General features: G+C 40.0%; 1 protein-coding gene across 1 annotated transcript in view; it reads right to left on the reverse strand.

Moving 5' to 3' along the window:
• Positions 1 to 6,515: 6,515 nt before the first annotated feature.
• The window catches only part of SNTB2 (syntrophin beta 2), a 54,439-nt gene continuing 33,906 nt past the window's right edge, over positions 6,516 to 27,048 (reverse strand). Inside the window, exons 3-7 of the mRNA XM_029076139.1 lie at positions 24,715 to 24,925; positions 19,336 to 19,478; positions 14,420 to 14,616; positions 8,432 to 8,616; positions 6,516 to 7,437 (exon numbers count right to left, since the gene is read on the reverse strand). Of these exons, the coding sequence (XP_028931972.1) occupies positions 7,345 to 7,437; positions 8,432 to 8,616; positions 14,420 to 14,616; positions 19,336 to 19,478; positions 24,715 to 24,925 (829 nt within the window). The 3' untranslated portion in view covers positions 6,516 to 7,344. The remainder of the gene's footprint in view (positions 7,438 to 8,431; positions 8,617 to 14,419; positions 14,617 to 19,335; positions 19,479 to 24,714; positions 24,926 to 27,048) is intronic.

Consider the following 27,048-nt stretch of genomic DNA (forward strand, 5'->3'; position numbering starts at 1 on the left):
TCACCCCCATTTTACAGATGAGGTGACTGAAGCACAGAAAAGTGAAGTGATTTGCCCAAGGTCACACTGCAGGCAAGTGGCCGAGCCGGGATTAGAACCCATGCTGCTCCTATAAACAAGTGCTTTGATGTACTAGTTCCAAACACAAACGGTAAATCCTTAAAACGCCCCATCCAGAAACCTCTGGGCATGAGAATATATCAAAGCCCATTTTGGGGGGGGGGGTCTCCTGGAAAGGAGCTATTAATAGAAATTCATATACCAAGATTTTCACCAAGTTTTGCGCTTGAAAATGAAAGTTGAATTATTATGCTAAATTTCCCAACATAAATCAAGTACAGTTGCTGTATTTCCTGAGCCCATTTGAGAATTTCCTTTGAATCATACTGTGAAAGCAGAAGAGGACCAGCCTCTTTAATTATGCAGGCTGAAGAAGGGGCTTTGGTTAAAGTAATGTATAGGATGAACCGACTCAACCTGTTTTCTTTAGTACATCTCATTTTCAGAACCTATGCCTTTCTCCATTTCCTTATGTATCATCTTCATATTTCAATTTGGATAAATCAGCCAGCAATGGAGTAATACTGGATTGTCGGGAAGGATCTCTAAGCAGGTGATGTTAAAAGCTCCAGAAATTCATCCACCAACCCTGTTCTAAAGGGTTGTTCATTCATTCATTCAATCGTATTTAATGAGCGAACTGCGTGCAGAGCACTGAACAGTTGGGGAAATGAGTATAGAGCCTCACTGCATGGAGTTTTGTGGTATTCAAAGAGGCCAGCATCTTTTTTCTCTTCCCCTTTATAGCCATTACAATTTCATGGAAGACAAAAGACCTTGTTTTGGGGTCACCTTATTAAGGAAATAAAATTCTACAACTTATAATTGTACTCTCCCAAGTGTTTAGTGCAGTGCTCTGCACACAGTGAGCACCCGATAAATATAACCGATTAACGATGAGCTTTTTTCCCCATCTTCTTACAATCTCTTTGGTTCTAATATCTGGTGGGGTTTTGTCCTGCAAATTTTGGCTAGGAGTATTAGAATAGTATCATCTTCGAGCCATACATGGAAGGAATGTCTTCATAGTAATCAGGCATGCACCACTTATTTCGAGTTTTTCCACATAGTAATAGATTTTTAAAAAAAGGAATACAATGTGGTTAAACATCTATTTCTAAAAACGAGGCATGTTCTTAACTAATAGTCATGACTAGACATGCCCAAGGCATGCAGGTGAGTGACAAGGTAAGGTGTGAGTCTATCAGATTAAAATCTGGTAGATCACTTACTTCTGAACAAAAGTACAGTATTATTCATGTCTTAGTCCATTTAAAAGGCTGTATAGTTCATATGGTTCATTTCTAATGTTAACATGGAACATTTGAATTCAGTTCATAAAAGGCACATATTTTCCTTTCATCCTAGGTAGAATAGTAACTCATGGAACTGGAAAAGTGTTTCCAAGCTCCTTGTGAGCAGGAATTGTGTCTTCCTATTTTAGTGTATCTTCCAAGTACTTAGTACAGTGGTCTGCATACAGTAAAGATTCAATAAATACCACTGATTGATTGATTCAAGCTTTTTTTATTTGAGGGGACAGTAAGGTGGGTGGCAACAGATTTTTTAAAATCTAACAATTAAGGAGAAGTTAATCAACTTCAATAAAATCCTCCTCATTGATAAATATTAATCATTTGTGATAAATATTTACCACACTGATATTCTTTAAAGCTAAAGCCCCTTCAATCAACAGTAATGCTAAACCACTTGCCTGCTGTATGACCTTGGGCAAGTCACTTAAACTTCTGTACCTAAGTTTCCTCATCTGTTAGACCATGTTCTGTGTGGGACAGAACTGTGTTTGATCTAATTTTTCTTCATCTACCTTAATCCTTAGCACATTGCGTGGTACATAGCAAGGGTTTAATGAATACCATCATTAGAAATAGAATTTTTGTTTTTTGTTATGGCCTGGGGTCAAATGAAGGAAAGGCTGGAAGGAGGTACCCTATTTATTTATTGCTATAGTAACTGCTAAAGGGCTCATCTCTAAGAAAGTCTAGCATGAGATTATGGGGCAATATGGACCCAAACCCACTACATCTAACTGAGCAATTTCAAGACTGACGACCAAAGCATAATGCAGGTTTGTGTGAAAGGCCTCAAAAGCAGCTATTCCAACACAACGAAATAAATCTAGATACTAAATCTAATGAGAATGTTTGCATCTGGGGAAGATTCAGGGAGGGGGAGGGGCATGTCAAAGCCCGAAACCAAAAGCATAGCTATTCTTTGTTGTTCTAAGCTACCTCTTTTTTTTATAAATTGTGCTATTTGGGATCATTGTGAGTTCTAGCAAAATATATTTTTGCTATATCTAATGCTACACGACTAGAAAGAAATCCCAGCAACTAAAATAGAAGGGAAAAACAAAAGAGGTCTGTAGATTCCCTCAATCCGCAGAATAATAAGTACAAAAACAACCAACATTTAATTCAAGAACACATCCAAATGTACGCAGAGTTCACCTGTTGCTTTAGTTCACCTTTATACAGATATTAGAGTCTCACCAGGCAAAGTGTTTAGATCAAAATCAATTTAACCTTTTAGTATTCTTTTTAATTGTACGGGACCAAAAAGCCACCTTTGGTTTTCCTTCCTGACAGAAAATTATGGCTTACGTAGAACTGAGTAGAGTTCCTTTCCAATGACGGTAACGAGCCCAAAATATGTGTTGGATTTTTGGACAGTCAATAGTTCAAACAACATCTAAAAATCAATAGCTTTTAACTATAAACCAATATTTAAAATGCAAACATAATTCATCTTAAGGATATCAGAGTACAGTTTCAAAAAGCCGAGAAAGTGCATAAGTTTACAGGTCTTCCCTGAAAGCCTCAAGAAAGCTTCACCCTTTAACAAGGCAGGGTATTTGAGAGAAAATGCATAGCAGCTTATTAGGTAGTTTGCAGTTCAAAGAAAACAAGGATAGGGTTATCCCACCTTAGGAAATGGGAAGATACGAGTAGCATGCATATAAATTATACAACAGGACCCGGAAGATATTTCTGATGAAGGAAAAAAAAGCATTATTTTCCCTCAGCAGTATCATATCTTATCAGTCAAAACCATTTATAACAAAACCTTTTTCTATGAGCGGCAGATACATGATCTTGTCCACATCCCCCACAAAATTAAATATAGTCAAAAAATAATTAATGATAAATTTTGGTTTGGCAGCTAAGTGCCTTTAAACCACCGATGATTTTTATTAAAAGGATATTTAGAGAAATGAAGCCTAATTGGTTTGGTTGTTAAAGGATTTTTTTCCTGCTGAAGGATAGGAAGAATTAAAAAGTTCTAACCTTCCAGTGGTAAAATTTCAATAAAGTTCTTGAGTGCTGATTCATGTAGCATTTTATGAACAAGCTTTGACTAACAAACATCTTTGCTAAAGAAGTGCTAAAATATGGCTTTTAAAGAGCTGGGTACTAAAAGTAACATTCTGAATATGGGAACATATCCAACATTTTTTTGAAACAGAATTATGGTAGATATAGTTTACAGTTATTCAAATAAATATTGAATGCCTATACATTAAAGAAAATACCTCTATATATAATGCTAGATACTAACTTTACCAAACCCCGCTCTTGTCAGGCTACACGAGTAGGGAGAGGATTAAAATGGTTCTACCTTTAAGTAAATTAAGAGACCACCAGGTAAAAAGATTTTGATAACACCATTCTGGAAGAGCTGGCATCAGCAAGAGCAGGGCTGCTTGAGAGCACTAGGATGTTTCAAGTGCTCGAGGACTTGAAATTCTCTCTCAGACTCAGCATGCTCAGACTTCACGCATCTCAGCCCAAGGACCATTTCCAGGGAGCTGATGAATGGCAGTGGCAGAACTCTGTGCCCCCGACATCTCTGGGATGACCCCCATCTCTGTGTCTTTGGTGCCAAAATTGCCTTAAGTGACCTGGACAGTAGCTTGTAGCTTGCCCCTGACGTTATCCTTAGAGACCAGAGAATAGAGTGAGAATTCACCCTTCCCAGGTAGGGGCCCCAAAACTCATGGGACTCTGTTAACAAAAATGACTAAGACAATCCATATCTTAAATTACATGGAAAGTTACGCTATATGAATAAAAAGCTCTGGGTTGTGATTTTTCCTACAAGCCTCCTTGAGGAAAACCCAGTTCACGTGTAGTTTCCTTAATGGAAAATACAGAAATTAAAGGTTAACTTGCTCTGACAAAGCAACAAAAAAAAATCATGATTTTCACATTATTCAACTACCTCATAATGTTTTGCAAACTCAATTAAAAAGATACTTATGTTTATCAAGGCCACCCCAAGCATGGAAATCTCTATTATCTGAGGATGCCAGAAACTGCACTAGAAAAGCATTTTTTTCCCCACATCAGACACATATAAAAATGCCTGCATTAGAGGTCAGAAGATTTATGGACCGGTCAGTTCCAGAAGCAGGGTGGTCTTGTGGTTAGAGCACAGACCTGAGAGTCAGAAGGACCTGGGCTTTAGTTCCAGCTCTGTGTGATCTTGGGCCAGTCTCTTAACTTCTCTGAGGGTCAGTTACCTCATCTCTTAAATGGGAATTAAGACTATGAGCCTCATGTGGGACATGGACTGTCCCACCTGATTAGCTTCTTTAGCATTTAGTAGAGTGCCTGACACATAGTAAAAACTTAACAAATACCAAAATAACAATAGTTTCCCCAAAACTTCCATTCAACCTCATAAATCTCTAGAGTAATCCTAGTACTAGATAGGTTAGCCTTTACATATGCTTTACAAAGAAATCTCAAAAGAAGAAAAGAAAAATCTAGTTTTGGCTGCTGAAATTTAAAGTTGTGAAACAAAACTTCTATTTTGCATCTGGAAAAGAGGGGTCACAATAGGTGTTTACTATGAAAAGCTGCTACAGCTCAATTTGAAAAAGAACTAAACTCCTAGAGATGGTGATATTAAATGCTGAAAGTCTGCTTCCTGAAATATGTACTTCAAACCTTTTTCTTCTTCCTAAACCTGAGTATAGAAAGATACATATGTATAAACAAGAGTATAGCAACTCAGATATGATGAATGGCTTTCTGACCTGAAAAATCTGAAGTAATGAAGATCTTATCAGTTTACTAAGTATTAAGTTTTCTAAACTTCATCATCATCATCATAATTGTGGCATTTGTTAAGTGCTTACTATGTGCCAGGCACTGTACTAAGCATGGGGGTAGTTACAAGCCAATCAGCTTGGACACAGTCCCTGTCCCACATAGGGCTCACAATCTTCATCCCCATTTTACAGATGAGGTAACTCTGGCCCAGAGAAGTGAAGTGACTTGCCCAAGGTCACACAGCAGACAAGTGGCAGAGCTGGGATTAGAACTCACATCCTTCTGACACCCAGGTCTGGGCTCTATCTACTAAACCACACTGAAATCAGTTTAACAAAATATAGAGATTCCATTTAGAAAAGAAAGGAATTCCAGCTCCCAGAACTCCTAATTATTTAGGTTCTTTCTTTGAATTTTCACCTTTCTTGAAGGATTTTCAAGTAGGCAATGGATAAGATAGCTGATGCCAGTTAAACTTGCCCTTCCCAGGAGCCTGATATAGATCCTCTTGGACTAAGAGCCTACACAAAGTGCCAGGCACCAAATGATCCCACATATACAGTTCTGTTGTCCTGCTGTGAAAATGCAAAAGGCTAACATTTCCTGTTCAATATGAGACCCTTTAAAGTGGCCTTCCCCAATTACCACCCTCAGCAACTAAGATGGGCCTCACAAAAGCACTAACCTACCAAAATGAGACCCCTTTTCTTCGCCTTCAGAGGTCTATCTTACATTTGCCGAATCTGATAAAATTCCCTATCAGAGAAAAGACATCTAATTTAGTTATTAGCCCTTTAACACTACCCACAATTTATATCCAAGGTCTAGAATAACAAATATTGTTACTTTGGATTACGACCATTTTATGTAAAGTACTAGGCTTATAACCATCTTCTGAAAAAACAAAGTAGAAGTATTCCTTAAAGTGACACAAAACTATCCCCCCTAAACACCTAGCAATCTTTGAAGAATGCTAGGGGGAGTTTTTTGGAGGCTCATTGGCATGGCCACACTCTGAGCTACATCACTGACAGAAAGATAAGTTTTCAAACTGCTGGAAAGAAAGAGCTGATCATTACTCACTCCTCCATTTCACTCTGAAGCCAGAACAGGAGTTGGAGAGTCTGTGTGTGGTTCTTTGTGTGTGTGTTTTTGGGGGCTGAGGGGGGAGCACGGGCTCACACTGCTTGTGCTGAGACTGAACAACTTGTCTAATTGGGGCAAGCCAGATGAAAAACCTATTGTGACAAAAACACCTAGGGATCTTTTGCATTGGCAGTAGTAGGATCCACTTGGTGCAATGAATAAAACTTCTTTCACCCTAACCAAAGGCACATTTGGTAAGCAATAAAAAATGGTTTAGGATAAAATATGGAGTTTAAGTCTGCTTCAAACCATAAATAACTAACCTTATGCCCCCCAACTGGAATTAAACCAGAAAAAAAAATCAACCCTTAAAATGAGTGTCTCTTCATGTAACACTAAATTCTCCAAGCTTTTTTCAACTGGCAGCTGATCTAAAACACAGGGCATGCCTCATTAAAACCTTTGTAGATACCGAAGCCTCAAGTCAATCCAATAGTAAAAAGGGGGCAAACGCATCTGCTATGGTGGGAGCAATGGGATCGAGTAAGAGCCAGCCAAAGTGGAAGTCTTGATGGTGAGCTCCCGTGGTTTCATATAATGTGAAAAAAAGTAGGTGAAAGGCTCCAAAAAAGCTTGTGAGCTACCTGAAACATTTTTAAACGATGTTGCTTATGAGCCCAGGGGGTGAACCCAATTACATCAATTGCTGTAGGACAATGTCAAGTGGTCAATGCAGTGTGAAACTAATATATGCCATCCTTGGTTTTCAGGAAGAGGAAAGGGAGAAGTCTCTTGTATAGGGGGCAGTGTTCAGAGAGTAAAACTATAAACCAACCCCCCCAGGGGGGAAATCAAAGTATATTCAAATAACTGAACACCTGGCAGCAGCTCATTTCTGCACAAAGTAGTTTCTTCATGCCTCCCAAATTCCAAGCTGGAATTCCTGGCTTTTGCATTTTGTAGGCTTTTCCTTGAATACAGTTATAGTTCAGCAGAGAGCTGTAGGTCCTCATCAAGGCACTGATGCTTCAGGAGATAGCGAAGGATTTCTTCTGTGCTTGTCATTTTTGAACTGGAGATGCTAGGTGTGATGTTTAGGGCTCTTACTGTGTTCTGCTTCTTAAACAAGCAGTCCCATGCGAGTAACTTTGGCAGACAGGAAAGTGTGCAACACAAAAACGATGGGCTTAGGACAGGAGTGCAGGTCCATTGTCTGTTGAGAAAGCACACAAACCACTATTTCTATCATAGAAAGGAAATTAGATCATATATGGGGTTAGATCAGAGCTCCTCCCTCCCTCTACCCTTTACTCCTCCATAAACAGTTTGCCAAACCTGTGACAGACAGCTCCACTCTATGACCCTAAGGCTGCAAAACAAACTATATTTCCAAATACCGCATAATCATGGAATTGTAAGAGTTCTTCTATCACAGTTATTCTGATTCATATGGAACATCACCATGAGGTTTAAAAAAAACATTTTAAACAAAGGGCACAAACAATTCCTAGAGCTCATCCCAAACTCGGTGGTAAGATTTATTTACCAGAAAGAAATGGCTGGATGTAAAAGATTTACAATTAGGTGCTGTTATAAGACCCTCTCAGCTATTCATTATTTTCCGATTAGAGACTCTTTAAATCACCTCTCTGGAGATAGTGAAACCAGTCTCATAGTGCTCCTGGTTGACCACTTCCCCCTTCTATCTCTGGAAGAAACAGGAAATGTTCACTTTCGTCCTATATCTACAAAGAGGAATGTGGACACACCAAATATTTTAGAATAAGTCACGGTAGCTGGGGATTCCAGCTCGAGAATTTGTTGTGGTCAGGGATTGTCTGTTTAGTGATGCATTTTATTCTCTCAAGCGCTTAGTACGCTGGGGTAGATACAGGGTAATCTGGTTGTCCCATGTGAAGCTCACAATCTTAATCCCCATTTTATAGATGAGATAGCTGAGGCACCGAGAAGTTAAGTGACTTGCTCACAGTCACACAGCTGACAAATGGCAGATCATGGGGCTTCAGAAAAAGAAAAAAAAAGATGGAAAAAATTTCAAGAGGCTAAAACTTAAATCCTTAGAAAACACGGAAGAGTTTCCCAAAAATCTCTTCAATAAAGGGAAATGAGAAGTGCAGACAGGGAAGAAAAAATGAAAACGAAAGAAAAATAAAACTTGAGTCTTCCAGGCCAATGCTTCATCTTACCAGCTCTCCCTCGGGGCCACCAAAGTCCAAGTAGAGATTCCTGATACCATCATCCGCTGACATTTTCAGTTTTTCAAAGGGGTAGCGGAAAAGCACACTGATAGTGCCACCACCTTCTCTGGAGATAGTGAAACCAGTCTCATAATGGACTGTGAGCTTCACCTCCTGATTGTTCAATGTGCAGCCTGAAGGGAAACAAAACACAAAATTACCATGAGAATGGGCTCTGACAACTGACCCCTCAGTTTGGTGACTCAAATCAATCATCTCAGGAACACAATGACCTAGTGAAATAAGGACGGGCCAAGGAGTCAAAGGACCTGGGTTCTAATCTTAGCTCTGCCATTTGGCTGCTGTGTGACCTTGGGCAAGTCAATTAACTTCTCTATGCTTCAGTTTTTTCATATGAAAAATGGGGATTTAATACTTCTCATCTCTCTTAGACTGCAAGCCCCAGGTGGGACAGGGACTGTGCCCAGCCTGATTAACTTGTATCTATCCCAGTGTTTAGAACAGTGCTTGACAAATAGTAAGTACTTAACAAAAACCATAATAATTTCAGACAGGAAAGAAAAGTGCAGTAGTAAAGTAACTACGAAGTTCCTTTTGGCATACGGAGATAAACCTAACATGTTTCACTAAAGATGAGGGCTGCAGTTGGCAAATGTCATCCCATCTTTCCTTCTCTCCAAAGATCGTAATCAAGGACAAATTACACATCAGATGATACAAAATATTTCAATTCTCATCCTCTCTCTAAATCAAATCTCACAGGCAGTTCTCTGATTCATGACATAATTGGTTCCTGAAAACTGCTTACGTAGATATTAAAGTAGAAACCAATTTTTCTCACAGGAACCATGTAATACCTGGAAATTGGATCCTGAACCAAGACTAGATTGCCCTGTTTTTACCAAAATTCCCCCAAATTGTGTATTCAATTGTAGATTAGTAATATAGCCACATTAATATATTTATATTGAGTCAGAGCTAGTGTCATAAAAGGGGCTAGTGTTGTAAAGTCAAAAGTGATGTGCTGAAAAGTTGAAACGTTATAAATTTATAGACTCTCAAGTGGCATTTGTGAAACTCAAAATATCTTAAACTGAGGATGGTGCATATACCATGAATACTTATGGGTAACTCAGTGTTGGGAGCCCATGAAATAAACATAAGCAATATATTGAGTTTTACAGATTCTGACTCATGCAATATTATTTGCAAATTTACATTCTGAGTATTTTAATATGGTTGGGTAGTCAAAGAAAAACTGAAAATTGTCTGAAAGTCTCCAAACTTATGTTGGAAATAGCTTTTATGTAAGGCCAATAATTTTGGAATCTGGGAGGCTCCCATCAATACTCAAAGATTATTAACTCAGTAACTTTTATAGTATTTAAGTGCTTAATATGTGTCAAATATTGTTCTAAATGCTGGGGTAGATAATAATAACAATAATGATGGTATTTGTTAAGCATTCACTACATGCCAGGCACTTTACTAAGCACTGGGGTGAATACAAGCAAATCGGGTTGGACACAGTCCCTATCCCATGTAGGGCTCACAGTCTCAATCCCCATTTTACAGATAACTGAGGCATGGAGAAGTGAAGTCACTTGCCCAAGGTCACCCAGCAGACAAGTGGTGGAGAAGGGATTAGAACTCATGTCTTTCTGACTCCCAGACCTGTGCTCTAACCATTATGCCATAGATACAAGTTTATTAGGTTGGAAACAGTCCCTTATCCCACATGGGATTCACTGTCCAAGTAGGAGAATGTAGGATTTAATCGCCATTTTACAACTGAGGAAACTGAAGCACAGTGAAGTTAAGCAACTTGCCCAAGGTCACACAGCAAGCAGTTGACAGAGCGGAATTAGAACTGTGGTCCTTTGACTCCCAAGCCCATGCTCATTCCACTAGGCCACACTGCTTCTCTCAGTAAATATAAGTTATCTATTTATTTTAAATGCTGTAAACATTAAAAGGGAACATAGCTAATAAAATGGCCAAGTGCTATCAGAACTGTAAGAAAAAAAAAACTGGGCCAGAAGTTTCAACTGACATCAGATAATGGACTAGGAAAAGTAAAAAAAGTACCAAACGCTACAACCCAAAATAACCTAGGCAATACAAGTGAGGAAAGAAAAAGGAAAAGAAAATCTGGGGAGCTAGGTAGCAATGCTATATTTAGAGGATAGAAATTGGGGTGGGAATTAGGGACGAGCATGGGGAAGTAATTTTTTGAGAGAGAGAAAAAGATAGGAAAAACTGTTTGAGCAGCATGATCCCTGACCCACTATGCATTTTGGCAAATATTAAAGAGCTGCCTCCTGGAATATTTGTGCCACAGTTGGCTGTCCCTTGGCTATAGGATATGGACTCCCTTGATAGAATCTCTTCCATTCCCTCTTCATGGGAAACAACACTTTATATAACGGAAGTCTACGATTGCAGGCTACAGAATGTGTTCACTTTTAGAACTCTGTTGCCATCTGTTTGATGGGCATTTAGAGTGTTAAGTTATCTAATACCACAGGAAATTCTAAGAACATAAGTTCATGAGACTTAAATTCTATCCTCTGACACATCTTTCATTTCTGGGTGTATTTTTAACCTGTGAGCAGTTTGAGAAAAAGTCACAGGTCCATTTCAGCAAATTAAAAGTTTATAGAAATGTCTTTTCTTAAGGTTGTGAAAATTTTTGTCTCTCCCACTGCACTCTCCTCCACTGTAACTACTGAGGAAAAGAAACAATTTCAAAACTACTTGGAATCCCATCTCTTTTAATTAACCATTCGGGACCTTTTAAATTCCAATAATATGTGGAACGGAACATTCTGCTTTTAGATGCTGATTATTAACCACATGACAGATCCATGATTTTGAAAGGGTAAATTTAAAATTAATTATGTGTATATTACATTCATCAGTCATGACCCAGATACAGACATATTAAGCAAGGAGACTGACTCTCCCTTCCTTGTAGGCCAAATTGGTCTAGAATTTCTTACCAAACGCTATGTTTGCTAATTGATACTTTCCAAATTGTTCTCACAGCCCATTTTATCAGGTCTGAAACTCATCTCTTTCATACAAAATGATTTTTTCTCAAATCTCTCGACATCCTACTTGCAGATACAAATGACCACAAGATGGAGCTTCACACTACGCAATGTTACAAGCTACAACCCTGCTTGGGCTGGGAATAGGTGACCCATTCTGCCCTGTTTCCAACTACGGCCCAGCCCAGGCTGAGCGTAACTTCATTGTGGGGTAGATGACTTCAGTTTGGGTGCAACGTTGACCAAAGTGGGCCCATATCTGGAGGCACTCTTCTGCTTACAGAGTTGTCCTGTGGGCTCCTGGGAATGTTAGCAAAAAAACCGAACAGTACCCATGTGAGATTGTCACACAAGTGGCAACACTCCCCAGAAGGGAGGCCTGGGCCATTTGTGACTCGACCACACCCACCTTTGTGCAATAATAATATAAAAATGGATTTGCTAAGCATTTACTGTGTGTTAAACATTGCTCCAGGTGCTAGGGTCAGGTTGGACCCCATGAGGCTCACAGTCTACATTGGAGGAAGGACAAGTATGGAACCCCCATTTTTCAGCTGAGGAAACTGAGGCACAGAGAAGGAAAGTGACTTGTGAGCTTGAGGTCACAGAGCAGGCAAGTGGCAGAGCCAGGATTAGAACCCAAAATCCTCTGACTCCCAGGCCCGTGCTCTTTCCACTAGGCCTGCAGTTTCTCATCCTCAGATCCACCACATTGAAAAGAGAGGGTTTGCAAGCAGTATTGGAAGGCTATCCAAACCCAAATGGATTACCCTTTGTGTCAGACCAAGGAGTTTGACCTGGGCATGCAAGGAAGGCTTTTTGAAATCCTTGACCTTTTTATTCTAAAGAACTTTTGTAGTTTATTAGACTACAGAATCAGCAAGTTTCATAAGGGTAGAAAATTCCTTTGTTCTTCAACACAAAGAGGGGTGTGTGAATGTATTTTGATTGTTCAGTGAAAAAAGTTTGGAAAGAGAACCCCTACTTGAATCAGCAAATTCTAATTTTTCATTAGATATCCTAATGTTTTAAGTTGCAGTTTTCAGGAATGCACCTCAGATTTATTGTTAAATGTGCCTAGTCTTACTACATAACTCTAACAGAAGAGGTTCTGGATTTTGGTAGGTTGCATTGGAAAATTTTAGAAAAACAACACATTCCAGAATTGGAAGTGTCTCAATTAGTTTACCTTGCACCGAATTCAAGTGACTCATTCATTTAAAATGGAAGCTTTACCTTGCACCGAATTCAAGTGACTCATTCATTTAAAATGGAAGCTGCTTAATTTAGGTTCCCCAGAATTCTGGGACTCGTAGTATGCATATCTCAGAATACAGGGGTTTTTTAAGTTCATACATTTCTGCCACCATTTTCATGATCCTCAAGCAGGAAAGGGATATTGCACAAAACCTCTATGTTCTGCAAAGTCTTCAGCATGGTATAGCCAAATGTAGATTAACAGAATACAACTAGAAATATTGTAAAAGACTTTCAAAGGATCTTGAAAAGGACTAAATGTACGGAAAGACAGGGAAGCCAATGAAGTTTTTCCACTGCCCTCTCTATACACTTCTAGGGTTCTGGTATGTTATTTAAGTGGTGACAGGAGAAAATGTCCACTACTTGGTCAAATCTGATACAAAATGGACTTTAACACAAGTTTTCATTTTCCTTTTCAACTTCCCTAATTGAATGTGCATAGTAAGCCAATAATTACTTCACTGCTGATCCTTTTAAGTCACTTAAATAGCTTTGAGGAGTATTTGATGATGATTGAGATGGAAAAATACCAATCAGTTCATTAGCAAAAGTGAAAATTACTCATGTTTAATGCCAAGGTATATTATTCATTAGCATTTGCGAGGAATGCAAAGATTACCACTAAAGAATCAGCTAATTCACCTCCAAGATAATATTAGAATGATCTCTTAGTAGAGATCTGGCCTAAGAAACTGGAATGTACCTAGGTTACAGCTTTTCCTATTTTAACTGCTCTCTGATAAAGAGCATTTAATTTTTTTTCAGGGAGTCCTAGTGCAAATACACAACTCAACCTTTAAAATAAATTTAATCAGTCATGATGAAATTAGACCCTAACCGCACCTTCTCCCACTCCCTTCTGTGTCACCCACATTTGCTCCCCTCCCTTCAGCATTTATGTTCATAGCCATAACTTATTCATTTATATTAATATTTGTCTCTCCCGCCTCTAGACTGTAAGCTTGTAGTGGGCAGGAAATGTATCTACAACCTCTGTTATACTGCTATATTGTACTCTCCCAAGTGGTTAGTACAGTGCCCTGCACACAGTTAGTGCTCCATAAATACGATTGACTGATTGATAACAGAACAGGATCATTATCTGTAGGTCTAGATTTCTACCATCAGCCCTGATGTTGGTCCAGTAAAAAGAGCGTGGTTTGGGGGAATTGGGAGACCTGGGTTCTAGTGGTGATTCTGCAGGAAGAAGAATGCCTACCAAAGCTATGGGATCAATGATGAAGATTTCTGACCAAACAATCACCTCAGGCATTCCACCAGGTCAGAAATCACTGGCTTAAATGAGGAGAACAAAGACTGCAAATGACTGCCTGTTGCATTATGGCATTATGAAACAAGATTAGGACTATACTACAGTCATTTTGGCCATAAAGATCTCAAAGTATCAGGACTGAGACTCGCCCATCATCATCACTGTCATACTTACTAGTACGAGAATGGGTTCAAGGTTCTGAAAATGATGGATTCATGACTTCTTCATCTTTTAATCATGTACATCACGGACTTGATTAGAAGAAGAGAAGAGCTTAAAACTTACAAGTATGGTTGCTGAGAAGGCTGCAATTATTAACTTTCAACTTGCAGTGGGAACATTTAAAAGTAACACAATCACTAATTGAAATTAAAATGTTATCAGATATACCTAGAGAGACCTCCTTTATCAATTCTGCAGCAGCATGGCAACCCTGAACAAGTATCCTGGTCCAGGAGGACAGATCTCGATGGGTCTCCACCCTGAACATATGCATTTCAATACCCTGTCGAGAGCCCGTTCTTGTAGCAAATGTGAGGTCCGATCCAAGAGAAGGTGACCTACATCCGGAACCAGAGTGAACCAACCTAGAGAATCAAATGAAACAAGAGATCAAATGGAATAAATGCTTCTATGAGAAGGAAGGAAATGATAAATTTTACACAGTTACAGGGAGTTCATCTTTTTACGTCAAAATTGCTGGTGCCAAAAATTTCAGGATAAGGTGACTCAAAAGCCCTGAGGTTTGGTGCATAGGCATATTGCTTAAAAGAAGATACTTCAGGGAAGAAAGAGTGCAGAATATTATTACTCCTGTGTGAAAATAGGTTTCTCTAAGGGAAGGTAAATGGAGACAACTGACTATTCTAATGGGCAGAACATTAGGCTGGAAGTTGTGTATTAAGGTTGGGTTTGTCTATGTCACCCTTACTGCTCTTATGAGAGGCGGTCCAGGGCAAGGACAGTAATGAGAAGCAGTGTGGCTTAGTGGAAAGAGACCGGGCTTGGGAGTTAGAAGTCATGGGCTCCAATCCCAGCTCCACCACTTGTCAGCTGTGTGACTTGGGGCAAGTCACTTAACTTCTCTGTGCCTCAGTTACCTCATCTGTAAAATGGGGATTAAGACTGTGAGCCCCATTTGGGGTAACCTGATTACCTTGTATCCACCCCATCACTTAGAACAGTGCTTGGCACATAGTAAGCACATAGCAAATATCATTATTATTATTATTATTGTTAATAATGCCTGGTGACCACCACTGGTTATCCTCTCCAATTTTTCAGTCCAGAGAGTCAAGGAAGGGTGGGTGCTGTTCAGAAGGAGGAGAGAATTTTGGCCCTGGCTCTCAAGAAAAAGGGATTCCAGATCTGCAAAGTCATGGCAGTGGCTGATGAAGCTTCTCTGCTGCATTCGAGCCAGAGTAGGACTCAAGGACAGAGGACTATGGCATAAACCAGTGAAATGCTGGGCTAAAGAGGCTCCCAGTTCCTTGGCTTAATCCTCTAACACAAACTCCTCTCAAAACCAATCATTATTAAATATTTGATGAGTGCCCTATATGCAAAAGGTACCAAGTAGAGATCACTCAGAGTCTGAGGTGGCAAACATCACATGTCCATTAAACTTCCTTGGCATTAACAGTAACTCTAGGGTGATTGTGACCATAACACAGTTTGGAGTTTAAAATAACTAATGAAACATGAACAGACCGTGTCCAACACGATCATCTTGTATCTACCCAGTGCTTAGAAAAGTGCATGGCACATAATAAGTGCTGAACAAGTACCACAGTTATTATCATTAGGCAACCATTCTAACAGAGTAGGCTGAAAATATTTTAAGCTTGTCCCCCTTTCAAAACTAAATTATAGTAGAATCACTGAGCAAATAGACGGTCATGTTACTATGAAAATGCTTATCAGTGTATATTTTTATAGTTTTTGGAAAAATCTTGAGAGCAAATAGTAAAATCTAGAAAAGTGAAGAGGGACAATTTAATAGTTTGAAAGATGTGGACTAAAGGGAACTAAGGCCCGGAACTAAGTCCTACTGATTATAATAGTTATTTCCTTCTCTCCAGGGTTAAATCAGGTAAAAGAGGGTTGCAACTATGTCATGGCAGATGTCCTTATAGCTCAGTACAATTCCCTTTAACAGCTGGAGAGTTATTCTTGGTTCGGACAAGGGCCAAGCCTGCCTGAAGCAATGTTTCTTCTAAAAGACCTTTTCTTAAAGATTAAAAAAAAAAATACCATTTCTCAAAAAAAATAAAATAAAAAACCCCCAAAACTTTCTTAAAGGACAGTGCTTCCAAACTCAATTTTCAATCAACCATGGGGATTGACAAACTGTAAATTTTGGCACTGTCAAAAATATTTTGGGATCAATTAAAAGCCAAGTGCTTCTCAGCCCACGCATGATGGAAGATTTAGCTATGCTCTATGTTCTCATGCATGCCTTACAACTGACCTAAAAATTGGTCGAACTGACAACCAAGTCTGGGAGCTCTCTGCTGCTTCCTGCTCATACCACACTATGAACTTGTCTGGACTCTACTATGAGGCTCTCTGGGAAGCAGCAAAGGGTGATGATAGGACAGGATTATGAGCAAACAAAGCTCCAAATGCTCTCTCTTGATCGGGCAATATAGTGGTCAGGGTACTTGAGGCAAGTTTTGAAGTGGGAATGAGGTTCCAGAGACATTAGTCTTACTTGCACAGGCCAATTCTGGATAATCTTAATTTCGTTCTTAAATTAAGTTTATTTCATGTAGAGTTAGGAACAGAAATCAAAGTGTGCTTCAGAAATGTCATTTACCAAAACAGCTCCTATGCTGAACTGGATAATGAAAGTGAGGGGCTTTTCTGAAAGTGAAGTACAATCTACTAACTGGGACATTCAAGGGAAGTTTGTTCACTATCAATGGCATCTGCTAAGTGTTTTCTAAGACAAGGACTGTGTGCTAAGCACTGAGGTGGTTACAATGCAATATCATCAGACACAGTCTCGGCTTCACATGGGACTCAGAATCTAAGGAGGAGGGAGAACACATATTTAATCCCCATTTTACAGATAGGAAACTGAGGCCCAGAGAAGTTAAGAGGATTTGACCAAGCTCACACAGCAGACTAGTGGCAGAGCAAGAATTAGAACTCAGGTTCTCTGACTCTCTATGCCATGCTCTTTCTATTAGGGCATTCTACTTCACTAGGGAAGAACTTTTGATGCTACCCCTGAGAATTAACATACCACCTAAATAACTGCAAACTCTGGATGCTTTAAACTATAATCAATATGATCCCCCTTTATGTATGAGCCAAGTGGGATATGGTGGTAAGAAAAATGAATGATTGGTGCATCCACCCATATTCAGCTAAATTGCTAATTCCAAGGCAGACATGAAAAATATAAAATCCAGCATCATTTTTTCCTACAGCTTTGATTATGGAATGTTTGGCCTAGGGAGTCTAATTCAAGCCAGCTGCAAGTTTTATGGAACAGCAGTTGGTCAAAACACACTGCCAAAAGTAGTGACTTTCGGGGGACAGATGAGCTCACAGGAAAGCCCTCGCTTAGCCTTTAGTCCATAAGTAATGAAAGCATGACACCTCAGTTTCCACTTTGGAAAATTGCTACGTCTTCTTCCTTTCCCATATTCACTCCAAGTCTGGAGGAAGAGCTGCAAAATCCACATCCTGAGAACAGAATGTGCAATCTACAGGTCCTATAAAACCTGAGCATCTGGCTTCAATTTCAGAAATAGAGACTAGGTAACCAAGAAAAAAACACTCTCCCTTTATTGAAGAGTTCGTGGTTTTATTTTCCTTTAAAAACCTGAAATACAGAAGGAGGTGAAACTCAAAATCAAGCCCAGAATGAAATTTTATGCCAGGAAAAAGTCAAGGCTGCCTTTTGAATTTTCTCCAAAAAAAAAAAAAAAATTTTTTTAATGTTAAAAGTTAAAGTTAATAAAACAAAATGGGTAACCACAAAATTTGGGGGATTTGTGTGACCACCACTAGTTTCAATCCAGTCATCCTCAAAATAAAACAATCTTGCTACTCTCGTAAAGAGTTCTGAAGGAGAATTATATAATTGGCTAAAACTAAGCCATGTATTGTGTCCCTTCTTAGTATGAGTAATCAAGAGTGGGATACAATGTAAATCTATGGCTTGAAGTTTCTGGCAAATCAAAAATCAGTATGGTACCTTTCAAAAAAATTATTAAATCCAATCCCTTTTTCAAGGTGTGAGGAGAGAGGGCTAAATAATTTGCCCTAGGTTAGGAAGTGGGGGAGGAAGGGACAAAAGGGATCTGATCCTTTCTTTTAAATGACTAAAAGCCTCCTTAAATCTATTGATCCAACTATCTGTTTCATTTTCATTGATCAATCTAGCCAGGTCTAGCCAGGCAGACTAAAGTAAAATGCTTGCGCCTCAGCTAAACATTTGCCAGCTCTTCCTAAACCAAAATCGGGGCAATGCAGGAATTATAATGTCAAACAGGCAGGAAGGGCATGTCTGAAGTCACTGAAGCTGCTTCATCTAACTACTTAAATTACAAAATGACGAAGTGGGAAGCCAGGGCATCCAGAGTTTGATTTCTCCTGCTCTGTCGTAGTTTCCCCTAAGCAAGAAGGTGAATTCAATCTACATGACTAGTTGACCCATATTGTTGTTAGAATTTTTTAACGTACTAGTTCTACTACTAGAGGATCAGCATGGCATAGTAGCTAGAGCCCAGGTCTGGGAGTCAGACAGTCGTGAGTTCTAATCGCTACTCCGCCACTTGTCTGTGTGAACTTGGGCAAGTTACTTTGCTCCTCTGGGCCTCAGTTATCTCATCAGTAAAATGGGGATTGAGACTGTGCGCCCCATGTGGGATAGGGACTGTGTTCTATCCGATTTGTTTGTATTCACTCCAGTGCTTATAACAGTGCCTGGCACAAAGTAAGGGCTTAACAAATACCGTAATTATTATTATTATTATAACTACTAGAAAAACGAACAAGGAGGGGGAAAGCTCTTAATTAGCAATTTCATTGTTTATAGCTCTCCACTCCACAGCTTTTTTCAATTCTAACAGTGACTGAACAATGCCCACCATAATTTGAGTCAATCACCAAACAGCAAAGCCGGCACACTAGAGAATAAATCAAAGGGGAATGAACAAGTAGGAAATTATTTGGATGGACTTCTGGTTAATATTGTGACTACAGCTTTAAATTACCCCTGTATTTACTTTTCTAAATTTCTCACAGCGTGAAGAGTGGATGTCCTTTTCATTTTGGGACTGATGCCTTACCTTGTAGCCACGAGAGGATAGCTATGACATGGTGATGCCCAGGCATCCCTTGTCCATGGCATGCAGTCATAAAGCAGCAAGTCTTTCTCTGTCACAGCCATGAGGACGGGTCTCCAATGTTGCCTTCCTCCATCTAGTTTTGCCTGTAAAACCAAGAAAGATAGGGTGGTATTTGTGAAATACAGAATTAGGACATTCTACAGGGTTATCAATAAATCAATCAATAGTATTTATTGAGTGCTTACTATGTGAAGAGCACTGTGCTAAGCAATCCAGAGAATACAATATAACAGAGTTGGGAGATGTCTGCCCACAAGAGGCTCACAGTTTAATGGTTATGCACTGATAATTCATTTCTGCTATGAACCAGTGAAGTTCTTAAAGAAGCTTGTGTTATAGGAAAATTTTGTTATAATAACCACTAATTTAATAGAAATTAATGGGTTACAGTGTACACAGTTCCAAGGTCTCACCATGACTGACATTTCTCCCTTATTTAAACTTGCCACTGTTGTTTTACCATATTGAATACTACAAAGTTGCAAAAACACACAACAAATGTAAAGAACTGTACAATAAAGCTACGAAACAACAGCACAGCTCTATCGTGGCTTGACCAATGCTGCACACACAACCATTTCTTCCTTCACCAAATCTACCTGTGCCAACTTGATGATTGTGTTATACCAGGACCTAACTCATGATGTGGGAAGAACATTTCCAAATACTTCTAACATATTATATACAAATTGTGCAATGAAAACTCATGTTAGAACTGACTGTAATTGCCTCATGAACAGCTATATAAAATTTGATATGTGGGATCAAAGGTCCTAAAGAAAAGCAAAAAATACATTCCTAATTCACATTTTTGAAGATGTGATTTGCAGTGAACAAAATGAAGGTAAGAAGTGCCATAAACAAAAGTTTAGTTATGTAGGAAACATTTTACTGTCCATCTCCATAATTTAATATACTTGTGCACCCTTTCCCCTTGATCTACATTCTAATGTTGTCCCCCCCAAATTAAAAAAAAAAAAATCTTCCCTCGTTCTCTACTATACCCTCCAGCTATAGTCTCATTTCCCGGCTACCATTCCAGACCAAACTTCAGGAACCCATTCACTGTTTTCACCTATCTCCAATTTCTCTCTTCCAGCTCCCATCTTGACTTGCTACAATCTGGTTTCCACTCCCTTAACTGAGACCAATCTCTCCAGCATCATCAATAATCTCCTCCTAGGCAACTGTAACAAACTCTACAGTATGCTAATCCTCCACAACGTCTTGGCTGCCTTTGACACTGTGAACCAACGTCCATTAGAAGCAGTGTGACCTACTAGAAAGAACACAGGACTGGAAATCAGGAGACTTCGGTTCTAAATCCCAGCTCCACCACTTCCTTGCTGTATGACCTTGGGCAAGGCATTTGATTTGTCTGTGCTTCAGTTTCCTCATCTTTAAATGGAGATTAAATACATTTTTTCTCCTGCCTAGACTGTGAACCCTATGTGAGAAGAAACTATGTCTGATTTGATTGTCTTCTAATCGACCGCAGCAGTTAAGTCTGTCACAAAGTAAATGCTTAACAAATGCCACAATTATTCATATCATTATGGACCACTCCCTTCTCCCGACCACACTAATCTAACCTTCACTTTATCTATGCACAGTCCTTTTCTGGATCTGGCTAAGAAGGCCACTGCTTTCTCAGTCTCTTTTGTTAGTTCCTCTTCTATAACACCTGTTAATTGTGGGGGTCCCACAAGGCTCCGTTCTGGGCTCCTTGCTCTTTCCTTTTACTCTCATTCCTTTGAGGGGAACTCATCTGCTCCCATGGCTTCAGCTACCGGCTGTGTGTGGGTGACTCCCAAATCTATCTCACTAGCTCCAACCTCTCACTTCAATATCACTTCCATGACATCTCCACGTTGATGTCTTCTCAGCACTGAAGTTCAATATTTCTTAGGGGGTCGTGTCTACCAACTCTTCTGTTCTTTCCCAAGTATTTAGTACAGTGCTCCAGTAAGCGCTCAATAAATACGACTGAACGACTGATGAATGCTCTGCACCCACTAAGGACTCAATAAATACCACTGATTGTCTGAAATACAGCCTTCCTCTTCCCTTCCAAATTTACTCCTCCACCTATCTTTCTCAACCCAGCTGACATTGCTACAATCTTCCCTGTCCTACAAACCCACAACCTTGCTATCATCTTTGGCTCCTCTTTTTAAATTCTTATATTCAATTTGCTGTTAAATCCTGCTGTGGAGAAAAAACCTACATTTCCTGGATCCACTCCTTCAATTGCCTATCTAAATGGCTAGTACACTGGTCCAGGCACTAGTCATGGCCAAACTATTCTACTCTAACAGTTTCCTTACTAGTTTCCTTGCCTTCAATCTTTTCCCTCTCCAGTCCATATTTCACTGTACTGCTCAGAGCAACCTTTTAAAAATGTCACTCTGTACCTGTCTCTTTACTTCTCAAAAATCTTATTACCCATTCCTCTCTACAACAAGGAAATACGTCTGACCATCAGCTCTCTCCCCGTTCTGTATCCATTCTCTTCTCCCACTACAGTAGTTTGCCTTCTTAGTTCCCCTCAAGCTATTCTACTCAATGGGTCTTGTTCTCATCTCTCCTCTGGCTGACCCTTTGCTCATGCCATTTCTGCCTGGAATTTCCCCACTCTTCAAATCTGCCAGATCACATCTCTCCCCATCTTCAAAACTCCTCTGAAATCACATCTCCTTCAGGAGATCTTCCCCAGTTAATTCTGCTTCTTCTTCCCAGTTACATCCTCACAACTACCACCTCAGCTCTTCCCACTTATATATTCACAGCCACTCGGAGACACCTCCGTACATATGCCTCTCATACTCTACTACTTAACCATTTCCACATTCATATAGCCATTTTTCCATTTTCTTCTTCCTCCTACCTGTAATTTATTTTAAGTGTCTCCTCCAACAGGACTGTAAATTTCTTAAGTACAGGAATGATGACTTCTAACTCTATTTCATCCTCCCAAAAACTTATTACAGTGCTGTGTACCTAGCAGGCAATCAATTGTATTGATTTATTCTATTCCACTGTCAGCAGCTCCCTTCCCTCAATCTCTTTCCTTGAAATTTACCAATTTTAGTTTTTCCCAAGTCCTCCTCTCCTTGTTACCTCCTCTTTCTATATGCTGTATCCTCAATCTTCCCCCCTAAATGTACGGCAAAAAACTTAAGGACAAAAGTCCAGAAATTCATTATAGAGAAAGGCTGGCTAAGCATAACAACAACAGAAAAAAGACGGCTGAACAGAGATGATCGGAAGCTGAAATGAGGTGCCACTGGATAAAAAAAAAAATTCCAGGATGTTTAAATGGGAGCAAATCATGCAGAATAGGGAAGTACATCTTTTAGTACATTCTTCCCTGGTCAGTCCCTTATTAGAAAACTGTCCCGTTTTGGTTACTGCCTTTAAAAAATGATGTAGAGAACCTGAAGTGGGTTCAAAGGCAAGTGACAAAAATGATTAATGGAAGAGAAAAAGGAACCCTATGAGAAATATTTCAATGGACTGAAGTTGTTAACCGACGGAAGAGGTTAAGGAATGATTTAATTTGACTCAAAGAATTCATATTACAGGGAAGCTGCTGACTAGTTTTTCCCTATGTTTACCGCGAATCAAATGAGAGGTAAATGGGTTTATATTGATATAGGGCAATTTTCTGTTGGATCGAGTTTGTGACAGTCAGGGTTTGAAAACACTGAAATACACTACCATAGGAGGTTGAAGAGATTCTAAAGCTAGAGAGTTTTAAGAAAAATGCCAGGCAATAAACTGTACCAGATGGTATCGGATGATATTATCTGTCTGGAAGTAAAAGTCTGAATTATACAATCCCGAGACCCCTTTCAGTTCTATGATTTTATGATTCCTTCCAGACTTTCAGCCAGTGGGGTTGCAGAGGAATGAAAACACCCAGCCTAAGAATGGAAATAGGATCCACGGGTCCTTTCATTTCCCACCTCCTCTTTCTCTTTCCCTCTCTTCAAATATCCACAGGCTGCAAATATGCAGTGCCTGGTAGACAGAGGACAGCTTTCACAATATAAAATACAGTTACACATACAACTTCTTTCCCTCTAGAAACACAGGGACCTTCAGTAATATGGAAGTTAGGAACTCAAAGAGCAGATATTCAAAGATTTCAACAACAAAATAACTTCTAGGAAGTTCTAGAAAAAGACAAATGGAGAGAGGATTTATAGTAGTCATCCTGCTTCTGCCACCACCAAAGAGTTGTTCAGGGCTCCTTATTACCTATTTTCAGGACTAGCAATACTGAAGAATCTTACCTGTATTGAGTTTCACAGCCACGCTCAAACTCAGAAGTCTTTCTTAAAACTTTTTCTTAATATTAAAAAAAAAAACCAACCACATGGATATAGATGGTTGAAAAAAATTAAATGGCAGTGACTTAGTTTCTTTTCTCTTCCCCTAGTGCCAAATATACAGCCAACTCTCAGCATGGCCTAGTGGAAAGAGCACAGGCCAGGGAGTCAGAGGACCTGAATTCTAATCCCAGCTCTACCACCAGCCTGCTGGGTAACCTTGGGCAAGTCACTAACTTCTTGGTGCCTCAATTTCCTCAACTGTAAAGTGGAGATTGAATACCTGTTCCCCCTCCTACTTAGATTGTGAGCCCCATATGGGACATGGATTGGACCCAACCTGATACCATATGCCTACCTCAATCCTAAAAAAACAGTGCTTGACATAGTGTAACAAATATCTAAAAATAAAAAAAACCCACAGTATTGGGGAGAAAGTTAGTGTGGACACTTTAAATCCATAGATAATCTCCAAACCTTGTTTTAGCCAAAAGCTTCAATTTTCTCTCTGACCACAGTTTTGACATGAACTCTTATTTCCGAGCAAAAGTAATGGATTTGAATTCCAGCTCCTTTATTTCCCAGGCCCACCCACAAACTGTAAAGTCAGCCGCTGAATAACTGAAAGTTGACTATAATATCACTACTACAATGTTTTAATAAGAAATGAAACTTTAAATCCTAACAGCAAGAGACAAAAAAAAAGTGACTTAAATATGCAGACGTAGTAGCAGCAACAGCTATATTTAGTACTCTCAAACACTCAGCATAGTGCTCCACACACAGTAAGCGCTCCATAAATACAAGTAATTGATTGAGGGCTCACTAGGTGCAAGTGAACCATTCCTGGTCACAAGGAGCGTACATTCTAATAGCCGAAATGAACGTAAGAGTATTTTCCTGAGTTATAAAAATCAGTAATTGAATAAACACGAGTAAATGTACATACATAAGTGCTGAGTACATTTCCTCTGTTTCGGCATACCTGTTCTGCCAGCCAAGCAATGTGTTTGACCTCCTTGCTGCCTGCCGTGACACTACTGGCCCCAAGCATACCATTGAGCTCAGCCAACACCTGTGGGAGGAGAGCCATTATGTTCGTGTGGATAGCAATGAACCAGGAGTGTGCGGTGGCTGTATCCTTGCAGCGCAAGATCAAAGTATTTCGGCCATCAGGTGAATGAAGCTCTATCAGTCTGCAGGAGGAGATAGAAAAAAGGGTAGAACTGGATCAGGAACCATAAACAATGGCTAAAATCAACGACCAGACAAAATTTCAAATTTTTTCACGAGGACACTTTCTCCATATCCTCTGGGGGCCATTTCTCCCACCCAAAACACACCTGGTAAAACAAACTTCCGAGTCTGTCTCAGGAAATCGCTATACTAATCCATTTGGCCTAAGTAGAACGTTTATCATGTGTTACTGAGCTTCTCAATGCCTACGCTGGACAATGGGGATTGCCATCATAAGGTACATCCTCCACTCAGGTATCAAAGAAAGTACATATCTTTGAATTGTCATTGATCACCTTATAAAAACCTGTAATTCACATTTTCTCACATAGTCTCTGAGGTCTGGGAAGCTAAGCACAGGAGCACATGCTAGTACTTCTCGTTTGACTGAAGGCTCATCATCTTTTTGGCTAATTTCACATTTTGATAACTTTCACAGTTCCAAATTGGATATGTCCATCATGTTGCAATTTTACTCCTCTATATATAAATTGAAAGTTTCACCATCTTCAAGTGCTCTGAATGGATCAGTCAGTTTCAAGTGTATCCCTTGCCCCTGGATAATGCCCTTTCCTTTCTGCTGCAGTCCGTGCTGAAAGAAAATGGGAACCCTCCACAATGGGGCACTGGTAAAAAAAAAAAAATATGCCAACCTAGCCCTTACTGGTGAGGTATTTATTTATAATGATGTTTGTCTCCCCCTCTAATAATAATAATGATAGTATTTGTTAAGCACTTACTATGTGCCAAGCACTGTTCTAAGTGCTGGGGTAGATACAAGGTAATCAGGTTGTCCCATGTAGGCCTCACAGTCTTAATCCCCATTTTACAGATGAGGTAACTGAGGGACAGAGAAGTTAAGTGACTTGCCCAAAGTCACACAGTTGATAAGTGGAGGAACCAGGACTAGAACCCATGACCTCTTATTCCCGAGCCCGTGTTCTTTCCACTAAACCACGCTGCTTCTCCTCTAGACTGTACACTCACTGTGGGCAGGGAACGTATCTACCAACTCTGTTATACTTTACTCTCCCAGGAACTTAGCACAGTGCTCAACTCATAGTAATCGTTCAAAAAATACAGTTAATTGACTGAGGTTGTGTGTGAGAAGGATGAACTTGGTCCCAAAGCTGTGGCACACAGCCCAAATTGCAGTGTGAACACGGATGAACAGAGACCACTGAAGAAAAAAGGAGTCTATCCTTCCCGTGCAAAGCCTGCTTAATGCCACTCGCCACCACCTCTGCAATGCCCACTTGTCGTCCCAGTAAAAGGACTTTTAACTTTCACCCCTGTCTGTAGTCCTGCCTCCTGGAAGGGTGGGATTGCAGGGAAGGGGGGAGAAGGCAATTCCAGCACCAGCTCCGACTTCGGCAAGAGCAGGAGGTGCTAAATTCTGGGCAGGAGAGGCAGACGGTCACCAATCCTAGCCCTGCCGCCTGCAAAAACCTCATGCTCAAGTAGTCGGTCAATCAGTCGATTGTATTTATTGAACGCACACACACGTTCTCACTCAGACACAGACACACCCAGAGTTATAAAGGCCCGCACACTTCCTGACCCAAATGTCTGTCATAAATGTCCTCAGCATGAGGTGGGGCAAATACTACTGGAGAAGGTAAATGAAATAACTGCATGGGGCGTCTCGGCTCTTTCGGAATCTGTGCTGGAAATTCCAGTCAACCAGCCATACCTTTCTGTTCCGAGCTCAGCTAGAGTTCTACTTATCTTTTCCTGTGACTACTGTTTCATTCAATCGTATTTACTGAGCGCTTTCTCTGTGCAGAGCACTGTACTGGGCACTTGGGAGAGCACGATATAACAGACACATTCCCTGCCCACAGTGGGCTCCCTGTCATAGCTCACTGCCCAGATTTTCTGTCTCTTCTAGTTCTAATAGGGTCCATGTTGTTAATTCCCAACTACCAGTGTTGATGGTTGTGACAGTGGCAGCTAGTTCCACTATTCTTTCACTTATCGGTTATTCCATGCCAAGGTTGCAGCTGTTGGTAATGTTGTCACTTTCTGTGTGTGAGGGTGTGTCTCTGAAAGGGTGTGGGGGTGTGCTCTAGCAGGGGAGTAT

The sequence above is a fragment of the Ornithorhynchus anatinus genome, chromosome 11, assembly GCF_004115215.2.
Source record: "Ornithorhynchus anatinus isolate Pmale09 chromosome 11, mOrnAna1.pri.v4, whole genome shotgun sequence".
Lineage (NCBI taxonomy): Eukaryota > Metazoa > Chordata > Mammalia > Monotremata > Ornithorhynchidae > Ornithorhynchus > Ornithorhynchus anatinus.